This window comes from Staurois parvus, unplaced genomic scaffold (genome assembly GCF_062004578.1).
Source record: "Staurois parvus isolate SC_StPar_1 unplaced genomic scaffold, SC_StPar_1.0 ptg000014l, whole genome shotgun sequence".
Classification (NCBI taxonomy): domain Eukaryota; kingdom Metazoa; phylum Chordata; class Amphibia; order Anura; family Ranidae; genus Staurois; species Staurois parvus.
The window spans coordinates 8097293-8112293 of NW_028317810.1; the positions used below are offsets into that span (position 1 = coordinate 8097293).

At 42.0% G+C, this 15001-nt stretch overlaps 1 protein-coding gene across 4 annotated transcripts in view; it reads right to left on the reverse strand.

Moving 5' to 3' along the window:
• The window catches only part of TESC (tescalcin), a 119054-nt gene that overhangs the window by 38363 nt on the left and 65690 nt on the right, over positions 1 to 15001 (reverse strand). For all 4 annotated transcript variants that reach the window (XM_089677138.1, XM_089677132.1, XM_089677133.1 and 1 more), the window contains exon 2: positions 10971 to 11040. In XM_089677138.1, coding sequence (XP_089533264.1) covers positions 10971 to 11040 — 70 coding nt within the window. The remainder of the gene's footprint in view (positions 1 to 10970; positions 11041 to 15001) is intronic.

Genomic DNA, 15001 nt, shown 5'->3' on the forward strand with positions numbered 1-15001 from the left:
GTACAATCAAATGCAGTCGCTGTTTGGGTACTCTGATATCAGCCGGTGCCAGTTGTCAAAATTAAATTGTCCATTCATGGATTGAGGAATCTGTTAGGTTCTTTTTTCTGCTCAGCCTGTGGGCATGGGCGTAAGGCACACTAAGCCTTGGTTCACACTGATGCGGTGTGGAATTTGCAGTGTTTTCAGTGAGAATTCCGCACCGCATCAGAATCGCACCCCGTTCATGTGAACTGCTGCGGTGTATATGTTAACAACACCCTGAATGTGGTCCGCAAAACGTGGAGCGATCTGAAGAATCGGATTGCATAGGTGTGAATATCTATGCAATCTGATTCTAGTGCGGACCCAAAAAAGGGTTCTGCACATTTTTGGTGCGAATGCGGTGTGAATAGACCCATACAAAATGTATGGCTCCGAACGCACCGCACACAAATTGCATGTGATTTGCACAGGAATGTGGTGCGGTTCATGTGCGTATCACATGCGATATACGGGGAGCCGCATGTATATGAACCCAGGCTAGAACCGTGGAAACTTTACTTGGTAATTTCCAACTAAGCAGATGGAAGCTGCAGTCATGAGAAATCTGCATTAGGTCTCAGTTCAAACCTATGCATTTTATGGAAACAAATAAACAGTTCATTTAACATGATTTCCTATGGGACAGGTTCTCATCTCTGCGTTTTCACCCGGTGCGTTTTTTGGAAAGGATCAGGGACTTTTTTTAAATGCAAAACATTGCATTTTTGGTTCTATAGACTTCAGTGGAGATACTGCAGAAAAGCATGTAATGCGTTTTGCATTTTATTCTGCCCATCAAGTTGAAAAAAACGCACTGCAGAAACGCATCAAATGCAAATTGCATAGGTGTGAGGCTAGCCTTACGTGGCACTCCAAAGTGAGCACAGCTTCGCGGCACAATTAACTCTTCATGTCTCATCCACTTCACAGTGGCATTACACTTGACTAATTGTACTGAAACATCCTTACATGGTACAATACTTTCTTACAGCGGCGCCTGTATCCTACTACCAGCCTAGCTTTTATGTCACCTCACTCCCTGTGACATATATGAGACCTTTCTTTAGCTTTACACAGCTTAAGCTTGCTATGCTCTGTGCTTCTGAGGATCCTCTCATATTCTCCTGCGTGACATACAGGCTAAATACATAGGGGCTCCACGCCACGGTTCTGCTCCCAGTTATGGGGCTAGGGAGGGGATTGCGTACAGAAACCCCCTTGCTACTGAAGCACTCCATCGTCCCTGCCAAGTCACAATGTACACTCCCTGGCTGGCAGCTTTAGCACCGAACACTCCTCTGGCTACTCATGGCAGCAGCAGAATGGTCTCTCTCTTCACCATTCACGACTTGTTAACCCTTGGTAGTATTCATCCCCTGTTGTAACCCCTTGTTGTTTTATACGCCCTGTATACACCCCTTTGTAGGAACTTCAGACCAATCATTTATTGACTTTGAGGACATTTACTTAAGCTTCTTATAAATGCAGAATGAATGTGGCACAATCTCTCCCAGTCCCTTGCATACACAGTTCCAGCTCATTCTAATTTATGCTGCCGATGTCCTACCTCTGAGAAAGAAGACACCATTTTATAAGATTCATATTCCATTTCCAACACCCTTGCTGGGTACGCCAATAGGGAGATCACATGCTCATTGCAGGGTTACATCTTGCAGCATCCCTCCCTGTGAGTTCCCATGTGGAAGGCACAAAAAGCCCCGATCTGCTGCCTCCCTTTGTATATATAGCCCACCACAAACGGGCAGAGCCATGAACACCCAGGAGTTAGCAACCTGAACCCCTACCTATACCTGGGCAGCTTACTATACTTCTTATCTATGTACTCAACTTTTGTTGTTGTTAAATCAAAGTGCACTATAGGTCCAAACAGTAATACTCTATCTGCTGAAGATGTCCTTTTATCCTGCTAGAATTTCACCTTCAGCTGCCCTTATTTAACCGCCTCCCGCCCGCCCGCCATATAGTACAATGACGGGCGCAAGGCGGTTCTCTTGTTCTATGAGGACGTCATACAATGACCGCCCATTCTCACCGCGCATGCGCGGCTCCAGGAGCGCGCAGCATGGCGATCGGAGGTGCGCTGTGTCCCTGGGACACAGCGGATCAACGATCAATGGAAAGAGCCAAAGATGTCGGCTCGGTCATGTGATCAGCTGTGTCCAATCACAGCTGATCACATGTAAACAGTGAAATGCCGGTTATCGCCGCTGACAGCCGGTAATCGGCATTCCTCTGAGGGGACATGTACACAGATCATCAGAGCACTGATGATCAGTGTGCTCTGATGATCTGTGTAACCCCAGCAGCGCCACCTGTCAGTGTCCATCAGTGCCAGCTCTCAGTGCTCATACATGCCACCTGCCAGTGCCACATCAATGCCACATATCAGTGCCTACCAGTGCACATCAATGCCACATATCAGTGCCTACCAGTGCACATCAATGCCACATATCAGTGCCTACCAGTGCACATCAATGCTACATATCAGTGCCTACCAGTGCACATTAATGCCACATATCAGTGCCCAACTGAGCTGCCTTTCAGTGTCACCCATCAGTGCTGCCAATCAGTGCCGCCTATCAGTGCCAATCAGTGCCACCTATCAGTGCTGCCAATCAGTGCCGCCTATCAATGTGCATCAGTGCTGCCTATCAGTGCCGTCTATCAATGCTGCCTTTCAGTGTCCATCAGTGATACCTGCCAATGCCCATCAGTGCCACCTACCAGTGCCCATCAGTGCCACCTATCAGTGCCAGTCAGTGCCGCCTATCAGTGCCAGTCAGTGCCGCATATCAGTGCTGCCAATTAGTGCCGCCTATCAGTGCTGCCAATCAGTGACACTCAGTGGCGACTATCAGTGTGCATCAGTGCCGCCTATCAGTGCCCGTCAGTGCTGCCTATCAGTGCCGCCTATCAGTGCCACCTATCAATGCTGCCTATCAGTGCCATATATCAGTGCTGCCTTTCAGTGCCCATCAGTGATGCCTGCCAATGCCCATCAGTGCCACCAACCAGTGCCCATCAGTGCCACCTATCAGTGCCAGTCAGTGCCGTCTATCAGTGCCGCCTATCAGTGCTGCCAATTAGTGTCGACTATCAGTGCTGCCAATCAGTGCCACTCAGTGGCGCCTATCAGTGTGCATCAGTGCCGCCTATCAGTGCCCGTAAGTGCTGCCTATCAGTGCCACCTATCAATGCTGCCTATCAGTGCCATATATCAGTGCTGCCTTTCAGTGCCCATCAGTGATGCCTGCCAATGCCCATCAGTGCCACCTACCAGTGCCTCCTCATCAGTGCCCATCAGTGCCACCTATCAGTGTCCATCAGTGCCCATCAGTGATGCCTGCCAATGCCCATCAGTGCCACCTACCAGTGCTTCCTCATCAGTGCCATCTATCAGTGTCCATCAGTGCAGCCTATCAGTGCCCATCACTGCAGCCTCATTAGCGCACATCAGTGAAGGAGAAAAATCACTTATTTACAAAATTTTATAACAAAAACTAAGAAAAAACTTTTTTTTTTCAAAATTTTCAGTGGTTTTTGATTTGTTTAAGAAAAAATAAAAAACCCCGAGGTGATTAAATACCACCAAAAGAAAGCTCTGTCACAAAAAAATGATAAAAATTTCATATGGGTACAGTGTTGCATGGCCTGGGCAGGAAGGGGGTATAAGTGCCCCGTAGGCTAGTGGTTAACCACTTGCCCTCCTGAGGATTTACCCCCTTCCTGACCAGGCCATTTTTTGCGTTACGAAGCTGCATTACTTTAACTGACAAATTGTGCGGTCATGCAACGCTGCATCCAAATTAAATTTATGTCCTTTTTTCCCCACGAATTGAACTTTCTTTCATTGGTATTTGATTGCCTATGTGTTTTTTATTTTTTTTTTTGCGCTATAAAAAAGACGGAAAATTTTACAAAAAAAACAATATTTTTTACTTTTTGCTATTAAACATATCCAGTAAAAAAATTTAAAAATCAAATTTTGTCAAATTTAGGACAAATTTAGGACAAAAATGTATACTGCTACATGTTTTTGCTAAAAAAAAATCCCAATATGTGTAAATTAATTAAATGAAAGTTATAGTGTTTACAAAAGGCGGTATATATACTGGAATTTTTTTTTTTAAATTTTACTAGTAATGGCGGTGATCAGCCATTACTAAAAAAATCCCAATATGTGTAAATTAATTAAATGAAAGTTATAGTGTTTACAAAAGGCGGTATATATACTGGAATTTTTTTTTTTTAATTTTACTAGTAATGGCGGTGATCAGCGACTTATAGTGGGATTGCAGCAGACATTTTGACACTGAGGCAAACTGACTTGGTGTCCCTGACATCCCCAGTGACACCAATACAGTGATCAGTGCTAAAAATAAGCACTGACACTGTACTAATGGCACTGGGCAGGAAGGGGTTTAATATAAGGGCGATCAAAGGGTTAACTGTGTGCTGGGTGTGTTTTACTATGGGGCTGTGTCTGTGTGCTTGACTGTAATCACACTGCTCTGGATGGCTGTGCTGTGCCCGAGCTGACAGGGAGGAGAACTGTTAGTAAACAAAACAGTTCTCCTCCCCTATCAGAGATCCTCGTTAATCACAGGGCACCGGCGAGTATCACCAGCCGGGATCCGGTGATTGACAGCTGTGGACGCAAATAGCGGCACAGGTAGGGCATGCGCGACCCCTACCCATAAATGCAAAGTATATGTGATTTTGCGCACCTGTGCCGCCCTATAGCGGTATTTCTGCTTTAGGGAGGTTGGCTGTTTCCCATCCCATAGCTGGATTTAGTGATAATCTGTTAGGGGTCTCCAAACTATGGCCCTCCAGGTGTTGAGGAACTACAAGTCCCATGAGGCCTTGCAAGACTCTGACATCCACAGGCAAGACACCCAGAGGCATGATGGGACTTGTAGTACTTCAAGAGCTGGAGGGCCAGTTTGGACACCCCTGTGACCAATTAGATTCATTTGCCAAATTGCCCCAGAAGGTGCTGAAACAAAAGAATGCCCGTGTCAAAGTCTACCTCAAGTTTTTGAACTACATGTATCATGTACTTGTTGAGTTCTAATTTACTGCAAATATTTTTATGCAATCAAACTGCTGAGTGATTTTAACATTAGAATATTTACAGCTAACAACACTGTTTTTATTATTTTCACACATTGCTTTAATTCAGTGACATTCATAGAACGTCTAACAATAGTCTTGCCTGATAGTAACACATTTCTTTCACACATTTCTGGAAAACGCATGATACTCAGCTGGTTACAGCCTGGGAAATTTCTGGAAACTATGACAATTTGCAGGGCATTGGTGATGCATACTATTCATCTACACCTCCTCCCTTGGTCAACTGATACACTCCCACGGCTTCAAGTACCACCTCTATGCCGATGACACTCAAATCTATCTCTCTACCCCTCGCCTCACCCCTTCAGTCTCCGCCCGAATCACTAGCCTTCTGAATGACATATCAGACTGGATGTCACTCCACTTCCTCAAATTATACCTTTCCAAAACCGAGCTCCTAGTTTTCCCCCCAGCCCGTGCCCCCCCCCCCCCCCCCCGACCTCTCCGTCACGACCAACAATGTCGCCATCAGCCCCACCCCGCAAGCCAGAGTACTAGGTGTCATTCTAGATTCCAATCTGTCTTTCCAGCCCCAGATCCAATCGTTGACAAATTCATGCAGACTCCACCTCCGCAACATCTCCAAAATACGTCCATTCCTAACTCCTGAAACCACAAAGCAACTCATTTACTCCCTTATCATATCACGACTTGACTACTGCAACTCCCTCCTCGCCGCCTACCCCAACACAGGCTATCCCCGCTTAAGTCTATCCTGAATTCTGCGGCCAGACTCATCCACCTTACTAACCACTCCGTATCCGCCTCCCCCCTCTGCCAATCCCGCCACTGGCTTCCGATTGCCCAACGCATAAAATTTTAAATATTAACATTGACGTACAAATCTGTTCATAACACTGCCCCAAACGACATCACCGACCTGATATCCAAATACCACCCAAAACGCACTCTCCGCTCCTCACAAGACCTCCTACTCTCCAGTTCCCTGGTCTCCTCCTCCCATGCCCGTCTCCAAGACTTCTCCAGGGCCTCCCCCATCCTCTGGAACTCACTACCCCAATCCGTAAGACTGTCACCTTCCCTCCTCACCCTGAAAACCCATCTCTTCAGAGAAGCCTACCCTGACCTAATTGCTGATCTCCTCCGCTCTTCCCACCACTCCATCCCCCAGAGCTATTTCCTCCTGTACCACTCTCCCCTCCCTCCTAGATTGTAAGCTCCAAGGAGCAGGGCCCTCGAACCCCTCATTGTATTGTTACTGTACTGTCTCGTGTACTGTCTCCCATTATAATGTACAGCATTGAGCAAACGTTTGGCGCTATATAAATACTGCATAATAATAATAATTCATTTTCTTTTCTCTTAGTATAGTGAGCAATGGATAAGTGATATTTAAAGTGGAACTTCACTCTCTCAATCCACATTGACTATTTTAAATCCTTATGCAGCTCGCATTAGTAAATGGATAAGAAAGTACTGTACTATATATCATAGTTACTTGTTTTAAACAATTGTTTTTGTTTCTTCAGTTAATTCCTGGTTTCTTGTCTAGGCAAATTATGCCAGGAGACTTCTGGAGGGGAGGAGGATTTTTTCTCAGCTAAGCACACCTTCATGCCTGAATGCCTGAGCTAAGGGCAGATGGATTCCAGAATGTAAATGATATACAAATCACCTGCTCTTGCTCAACATGGCCACGGCCAGAAATGCTAAAGGGGTAATTTACAACATGATTTCTCAGCAAAATAAAGCATGGGAACATGGATGGGTGGGTGAGGTTGCTTTGAATATTAAACATCAATTAAACTGTGTTTTTGTTTTCTGCTCAGATGCCACGGAGTTCTGCTTAACCCTGTGAGGACCGTAAGGTTTTGGAACGCCAAAAGAATCAATTTTTTTGTTTTTAAAGTTTGTACACTTCAGTTGCTGTAACTAAGCCATTTCATGAAATAATTGACAAAAAGCTAGATCCATTTGTTGTTTGTTGATAAGAACTAATATTTTGACTCAAACCAAAAAAAAAAAAAAAGAGTTTTAAGAAATTAATCAGATGATACAAGCAATTACAAACATGGGACAAATACGTCCCTTGGTCCTCAAAGGGTTAAACTTTGCATGTAAAAGGGGCATATTTTGAAGCCAAAAAGGGCAAAACTGGAAACAGGGTTGGTAGATAATTTTTTTCTTTGTACAGTTGTCACAATAAGTGTACTTGTTCTAGATATTTGGTAGTGGCATAGCGGCATTGTATAATTACCATTCAGATACAGTGTGTGACCGCACAAGAATGCAACATGCTAGGTCAGGGCAAACCCTTGATCTGCAAATGTATGTATAAAGAGGGGAGATTAAATATGACTGTAATCAGTGGATATGCATGACAACCAGTTAACTTTTTATTTTCAGAAGGTGGTCAGCAAAGGCAAAATTAAGGTAAGATTTACTTATCATAATTTCTTGGCATGCTGTTAGACAACTGTTTTATTTGTAAATGTCAAATCATAATCATTATCATTAGAAAGGCCATGGGCTGCCCCTTTGCCCCTTCTAAGGTCACAGCCTATGCAGGCCCTGATTAAGAAGAACATAAAGATAATTTTACAAGTTTCCTTTGTTATTTCACTATGAAAAAAAGCTTTTTGGGGGATTTTATAGATGGCAGTACCATTGGGACAGTGTTTGCATTGTAAACACGGATACCTTGCAGTCTTCAATTCAGATCCTACAAGGTCATAACTTACAGGTGAAACTCGAAAAATTAGAATATTGTGCAAAAGTTCATTTATTTTAGTAATACAACTTAAAAGGTGAAACTAATATATGAGATAGATTCATTACATGCAAAGCAAGATAGTTCAAGCCGTGATTTGTCCTAATTGTGATGATTATGGCTTACAGCTCATGAAAACCCCAAATCCACAATCTCAGAATATTTGAATATTGTGAAAAGGTGCAATATTCTAGGCTCAAAGTGTACCTCTAATCAGCTAATTAAGCCATAACACCGGCAAAGGGTTCCTGAGCCTTTAAATGGTCTCTCAGTCTGGTTCAGTAGGAATCACAATCATGGGAAAGACTGCTGACCTGACAGTTGTGCAGAAAACCATCATTGACACCCTCCATAAGGAGGGAAAGCCTCGAAAGGTAATTGCAAAAGAAGTTGGATGTTCCCAAAGTGCTGTATCAATGCACATTAATAGACAGTTATGTGGAAGGGAAAAGCGTGGAAGAAAAAGGTGCACAAGCAGCAGGGATGACCGCAGCCTGGAGAGGATTTTCAGGAAAAGGCCATTCAAAAGTGTTGGGGACTTTCACAAGGAGTGGGCTGAGGCTGGAGTCAGTGCATCAAGAGCCACCACGCACAGACAGATCATGGACATGGGCTTCAAATGTCGTATTCCTCTTGTCAAGCCACTCCTGAACAACAAACAACGTCAGAAGCATCTTACCTGGGCTAAAGAAAAACAAACCTGGTCTGTTGCTCAGTGGTCCAAAGTCCTCTTTTCTGATGAGAGCAACTTTTGTATCTCATTTGGAAACCAAGGACCCAGAGTATGGAGGAAGAATGGAGAGGCACACACTGCAAGATGCTTGAAGTCCAGTGTGAAGTTTCCACAGTCTGTGTTGATTTGGGGAGCCATGTCATCTGCTGGTGTTGGTCCACTGTGCTTCATTAAGTCCAGGGTCAACGCAGCCGTCTACCAGGAGATTTTGGAGCACTTCATGCTTCCTTCCGCAGACAAGCTTTATGGGGATGCTGACTTCATTTTCCAGCAGGACTTGGCACCTGCCCACACTGCCAAAAGCACCAAAACCTGGTTCAATGACCGTGGGATAACTGTGCTTGATTGGCCAGCAAACTCGCCTGACCTGAACCCCATTGATGGGGCATTACCAAGAGAAAGATGAGAGGCATGAGACCAAACAATGCAGAAGAGCTGAAGGCCGCTAATGAAGCATCCTGGTCTTCCATAACACCTCAGCAGTGCCACAGGCTGATAGCTTCCATGGCACACCGCATTGAGGCAGTAATTGCTGCAAAAGGGGCCCAAACCAAGTACTGAGTACATATGCATGCTTATAATTTCAGAGGTCCGATATTGTTCTATGTACAATCCTTGTTTTATTGATTGCATGTAATATTCTAATTTTCTGAGATTGTGGATTTGGGGTTTTCATGAGCTGTAAGCCATAATCATCACAATTATGACAAATCACGGCTTGAACTATCTTGCTTTGCATGTAATGAGTCTATCTCATATATTAGTTTCACCTTTTAAGTTGCATTACTGAAATAAATTAACTTTTGCACGATATTCTAATTTTTTGAGTTTCACCTGTATATTAGGATAATTTTTTTCATGTGTTCAGTTGGTTTTATTTATTGTGTATGCACTCCTCTTGTTTTCTCCCTTTTTTGTTTGATAAATATACCACTTGAGAATTATTTTGTTTGTTGAAGCAACTGTTCTGGGTCCTTTGCACACTTCCTGTGTTATCTCATTGAGCAGTGCTTAGACACTTACAAGGTACAGAGGGCCTCAAAAGCCGTCCTGCTACTGACTGCTGGGGCCTGTGGGTAGCTCTTCAAACACCAAATGGCAGCATATGGCACTCTGGTCACAGGTTGAGCACCAGTCATAGTCTATTTAGACCCCACAGTTCTGAGTAGCACTCGGGCCACAGGTTGGGCATCGGGTTCATAGTCTATTTAGAACTCCCTGCTCTGGGTGGCACTCGGGCCACAGCGTGGGAACCAGGCTCAGAGTCTATTTAGCCCTCCCAGTTCTGGGTGGCACTTGGGCCAGAGGTTTGGTCACCAAATTCATAGTCTATTTAGAGATCCCAGCTCTGGGTAGCACCCGGGCCACAGTTTGGGCACCAGGGCCACAGAATCTATTTAGTCTTCCCAGTTCTGGGTTTCACTTGGTCCTCAGGTTGAGCACCAGGGTCCTACAGTCTATTTAGACCTCTTATGGTCTGATGAAAGAGCATGCATGCTCCAAAGGGGTGCCACACCCACTGCTCTCCTTTGCCAACACCATTTCTACTCTCCCAGGGTTCTCGGATCATCCAGGAAGTGTTGGAAGCCACCAGCATCACCGGATACTCCACACCCCTGCGGGATCCAGCGAGATCGGACCGGCCAGCTACATTGGCTATTTCTTTCTCATGATGAGCGCTTTTAATACTTTTATCCTGTAAGTTGCCATTTTTTTGTTTTCGGAATAAAAATACTCAAATGCTACACTCAGAAGGCGCTGCTCTTTCTCCTTTGCTTTGTCTAGAGAGTATCTTCTTGCGCCATACAACATCAGCCACTGACTCAGGAATCTTAATCACATTGGATATAGACTCTCTAATTATAATTCCAGCAGCATTGTAGACGATATTATTCCATCATTTCTTTCTTTCTTTTTTATTTGTCAACCAGGTTCATAGAGTCTATATAACCCTCCCAGTTCTGAGTTGCACTTGGCCCACAGTTTGGGCAACAGGGTCCTACTGTCTATTTAGACCTCCCAGTACTGGGTGGCATTCAGGCCACAGGTTGGGCACCAGGGTCTTACAGTCTATTTAGCCCTCCCAGTTCTGGATAGTTTTCTATTCTTGAAGGGTCTATAAAGGGATGAAACACGGGGAAATGTGTGTAAATTGCAGAGATGTACTGCATATGTAATTTTTTTTTTTTTTACTTTTGCCTTGACATAAGCTTTAATTTCTCCTTCTGCAATGTGCAGGCTAACGAGCAGTATCACATGCTTGTATGCAAAGTGGCCCTAAGGGTTGTTATTTTGCACATAATTAAACGAATGATATACTACCTGAGAACTCCCTTGTCCCCACAAAGATAGCTGAAGCGCTTGTGAAGATGTTCAATTTGCTCTGCGGAGACTGTGAAGACAAATGGGAAAGGTAAAGGTTAATTTTGAATCTTTTAATGATTGCTATCCAAACACAAGAGCTTCAAAGACTTCCTTGGCACAGACAGCACTGGTGTGTCACAACTTGACCATTCCCCATATTGTACTAGAAGATGCTCAACAAGAACATAAATCAATAATGACAGAGCTGGCGCCTTGCCTAAAATGAATAGGACTGCCCGAAATTTTCTAGGCAGTCGCCCAAAGGAACTGCCTAGGACAGAACTGAAGTGTCACCCTTTGTGGTAAAATTATGATGAAATATTATTGCCTTACAGGTCCATCTTCTCTGAAGACCGCAATATCATTTACAGGAAAAACATCTGGATGCATTTCATTCCGATGTTAATTCCCAAATGCTCTGGAGTGGCTGTGTGACATACAACTGATTTTATTCCTCCTGAGCTCTGCAATATGCAAATGGTTCTTAGCAAACGAGACAAGTTTGTAAGAAATGTAGCTCATGTTTATGAATGTGACACAGAGATGGATGGAAGAGAAAAGTTCTAGCTAACTCTGCACTTCCGTTTTATATTATATATTCTCTGCATATCCTGCCACTCATTCAATCCTCACAGAGACAACAAAATCACAAAACAGCAATACCAAATCAGTGATTTTCTACATCCAAGGCTGATTGACTGATTGGGGCCAATATATAAAGTTTCAACTTCTTCATTTGCAGCCTAAAAACTGGAGTCAATGCTATGAAAGGAAACCTGAAAAAATAAGAAGGCTGTTACTAATGACCTCTGATTCTGAAAATGCTAGTTGCTTGACTAACATGGTTTTATATTGTCTGTAAATCCAAAAACAAGAAAACAGTAACAGCTTCCCAAAAAATATTTAAAAACTCCCCATGATCTTTGTTTCTCTAGTGATGTCTTTATAAAAATACAAATGACCTGCTGATCCTGCCAAGTAGCGGTACCTCCTTCTCCTTAAGCTGGCCATACATGGATCAAAATTCTGCTGCTTCAGAAGGGACCAGACGAATTTTGATCCATTTATGGGTTGGGTGGATGTACAGAAGTTGATCTACTGTTCAACTTCTGTACAACCTCCCGGCTATAGCTCCTAGCTGTAGCTGGGAGCACTGATCAGTATATTCTGACAACGGGGAAATCTCCCTGCTGTCAGAATAAAAAGGCACAGTTGGAGGATTCCCCCATGCACCTCTAGGTTGTGGATGAGGGAATCAAGTCATTTTTTTTTTATTGAATCATCTATAAATCTATGGGCTGCTTTAGTGGCAACAGTGTGCAGGCTCATAGAGCCTCTGCAGCATTGCCATAAGGGATGAGCTCAGACCTCTTCTGATCCCAGTCTGAACCCACCTGAGCAATCCCACCAGAAAGCTGTCACTGTATTGGGCAGATCATAAGTAACAGAGGCATGTATACGTGTGGCTGCAAGGCAGGGAATGTCTTGGCTGCTTATGATTGGCCTGCTACAGTGACATCGTCCTTGCCGGATTACTCAGGTGGGTTCAGACTAGGATCCCCAACTGCCACTACACTACACAGGCTCCCCCTTCTTTAGAAAGTAAGCCATGTCTACATACAGCTTACTATGTGGGCATAATCCTCCCAGCTGCCCAAAGTCACAACAGCAATGTTTGTAAGACAGAGCAGATGACTGTTACACTGTTACTAAACCCACAACAGTGAAATCAGTCTGTATATGCAGTAAATCATGCTTGTTATACTCGCTGTGGAACCTAAGGGGTTAATCCTCTGCATTGTGTAAAAAGGCTGTTTGATCCTGTCTTCTCTTACGCTCCTCTTCTTTTACTGTCCCTAATCCATCTGCACATGCTCTGCTTGGTGTGTACTGCTAGAGAGTTTTTTTTTTCTTTTGAGAGGGTTCATGTGATCAGCACAGGACCAATCAACACTGTCCAGACAGAGGGTCAGGGGTCATGCAGTCTCATAGGACAATCAGAAAAGACTGAAAATCCATCCTACAAGATTAACCAGTGCTTGGCCGTACACTGATAGAAGTCACAAGACTGCTATATATTGGTGATGAGAAAAGGTATTTAGCAGTTTATATTTACTAAAATAATTGCATTTTCATGTTGTGTACTGTGGGAGACCAGATATAGTGAATACAGGGTCCTGGGTTTAGTAACACTTTAAAAGCAAATTACATTTTTAAATACTTCTGTTAGGCCTCTGATGGCATTATAGAATGGCCAAAGAGATTTTTCGTATGAAGGGTAGATTTTGATATTTTTTATATCAAAATCTACTAGTGTATGAACAGTTTTGGTCCAGCCCCTGGTCCTGGACGTGCTGGGCTATATAGAAGAGAAGTGGTCACATGACATACATAATAAAGATTTTAAAAAAAGTATTTATACTATAAATACTGTGAAGTTTTTGTTCTGTAAACTGAAAGATGGAGTTGTGCCCTATCCTTAAAAGGTGGGGTTAATCTAGGGTTTACAAGCATTTTAACCCATTAACCTGAAATAATTATGCAGATCAGGGTTTTTTTTTACTGCAGCTCAGAAAGTATTAAAGAATACGTTCACCTTAAAAAAAATAGTACATGCACATTTTTTTAACTGCAAAAAATGTACATTTATATATTTTTTTTACTTAGGAGCCTGTAAAGCATTGCACCCGTGATCAGCAGATTGCAGGTGCAATGTCAGGCTCCTGCAAATGGTCAGGTATTCCCATACCGCCAATACAGGCAAACAGTTACTTCAGTCCAGAAAGAATCAATGAATTTCGAGGATGTTCACCAGCGCCTTCTTAGTTCATTGAAAACTACAAGCCATCAGCCGCAAAGGTTAATGTACTTGTAGGCATTCATTCACCAAACTCTGGGAATGAATGAGCTGTCTGCTTTTCATTGAACATACCCATATGGAAGAAAAATATATTTGAAATGTATTTGAAAAATATTCTTCCCTAATATATTTCCATATATTTGAAATGCTACAACTTTGGCCATATTCAATATATTTCAAAATATATACATGTGTGTATATATATATACATATATATATATATATATATATATATATATCAAAATATATTTCAATATATATATCTATCTATCTATCATGTTGAAATGTGTCTTTATTACAAAATATGAAAAATATTTTTAAAAATACATTTCAAATATACTGTATGTCTTTAAAAATACAAATCTACATTTTTTGAATGCATCCACAAATATAAGTAAAAATATATGTTAAAATAACTTTTTTATATGTTAAAAAATCTGAAGAATAGATTTTAAAAAATGTTTTTAAAAATATATTTAAAAAAAAATATTCTTCAGATTTTTTTAAACATATAAAGAAGTCATTTTAACATATATTTTTACATATATTTGTAAATGCATTCCAAAAATGTAGATTTGTACTTTTAAAGACATACAGTATATTTGAAATGTAATTTTAAAAATATTTTTCATATAATTTTGTAATAAATACATTTCAACATGCTGTATGTGTGTGTATATATATATATGTGTGTGTATATATATATGTGTGTGTGTGTGTGTGTGTGTGTGTGTATTTATTGAATATGGCCAAAATTGTAGCATTTCAAATATATGGCAATATATTTGGGAAGAATATTTTTAAAATATATTTAAAATATATTTTTTTCCATGTGGGTAATATCATTCATTTAGTTCTTTACTGCCTCAAAGCTGACAGCAAGGGTTTTACACGCCCTGGCTATAGTGAGCTTGGTGGCCGTGAAAACGTGCGCAACTAATTGGTATGCTGAACAAAAAGGGGTACAGCTATAATCAAATAGTGTTAAAACCAATAGTGAAAAACATAATGAAAAAATATTCCCTGCAGATTCCACTTTATATAATGCATAAACCACAAATCATTCACATATACAAAATTGTTTAAATCTTACATAAATAATACCACAAAACTATAGAAATATCAACTA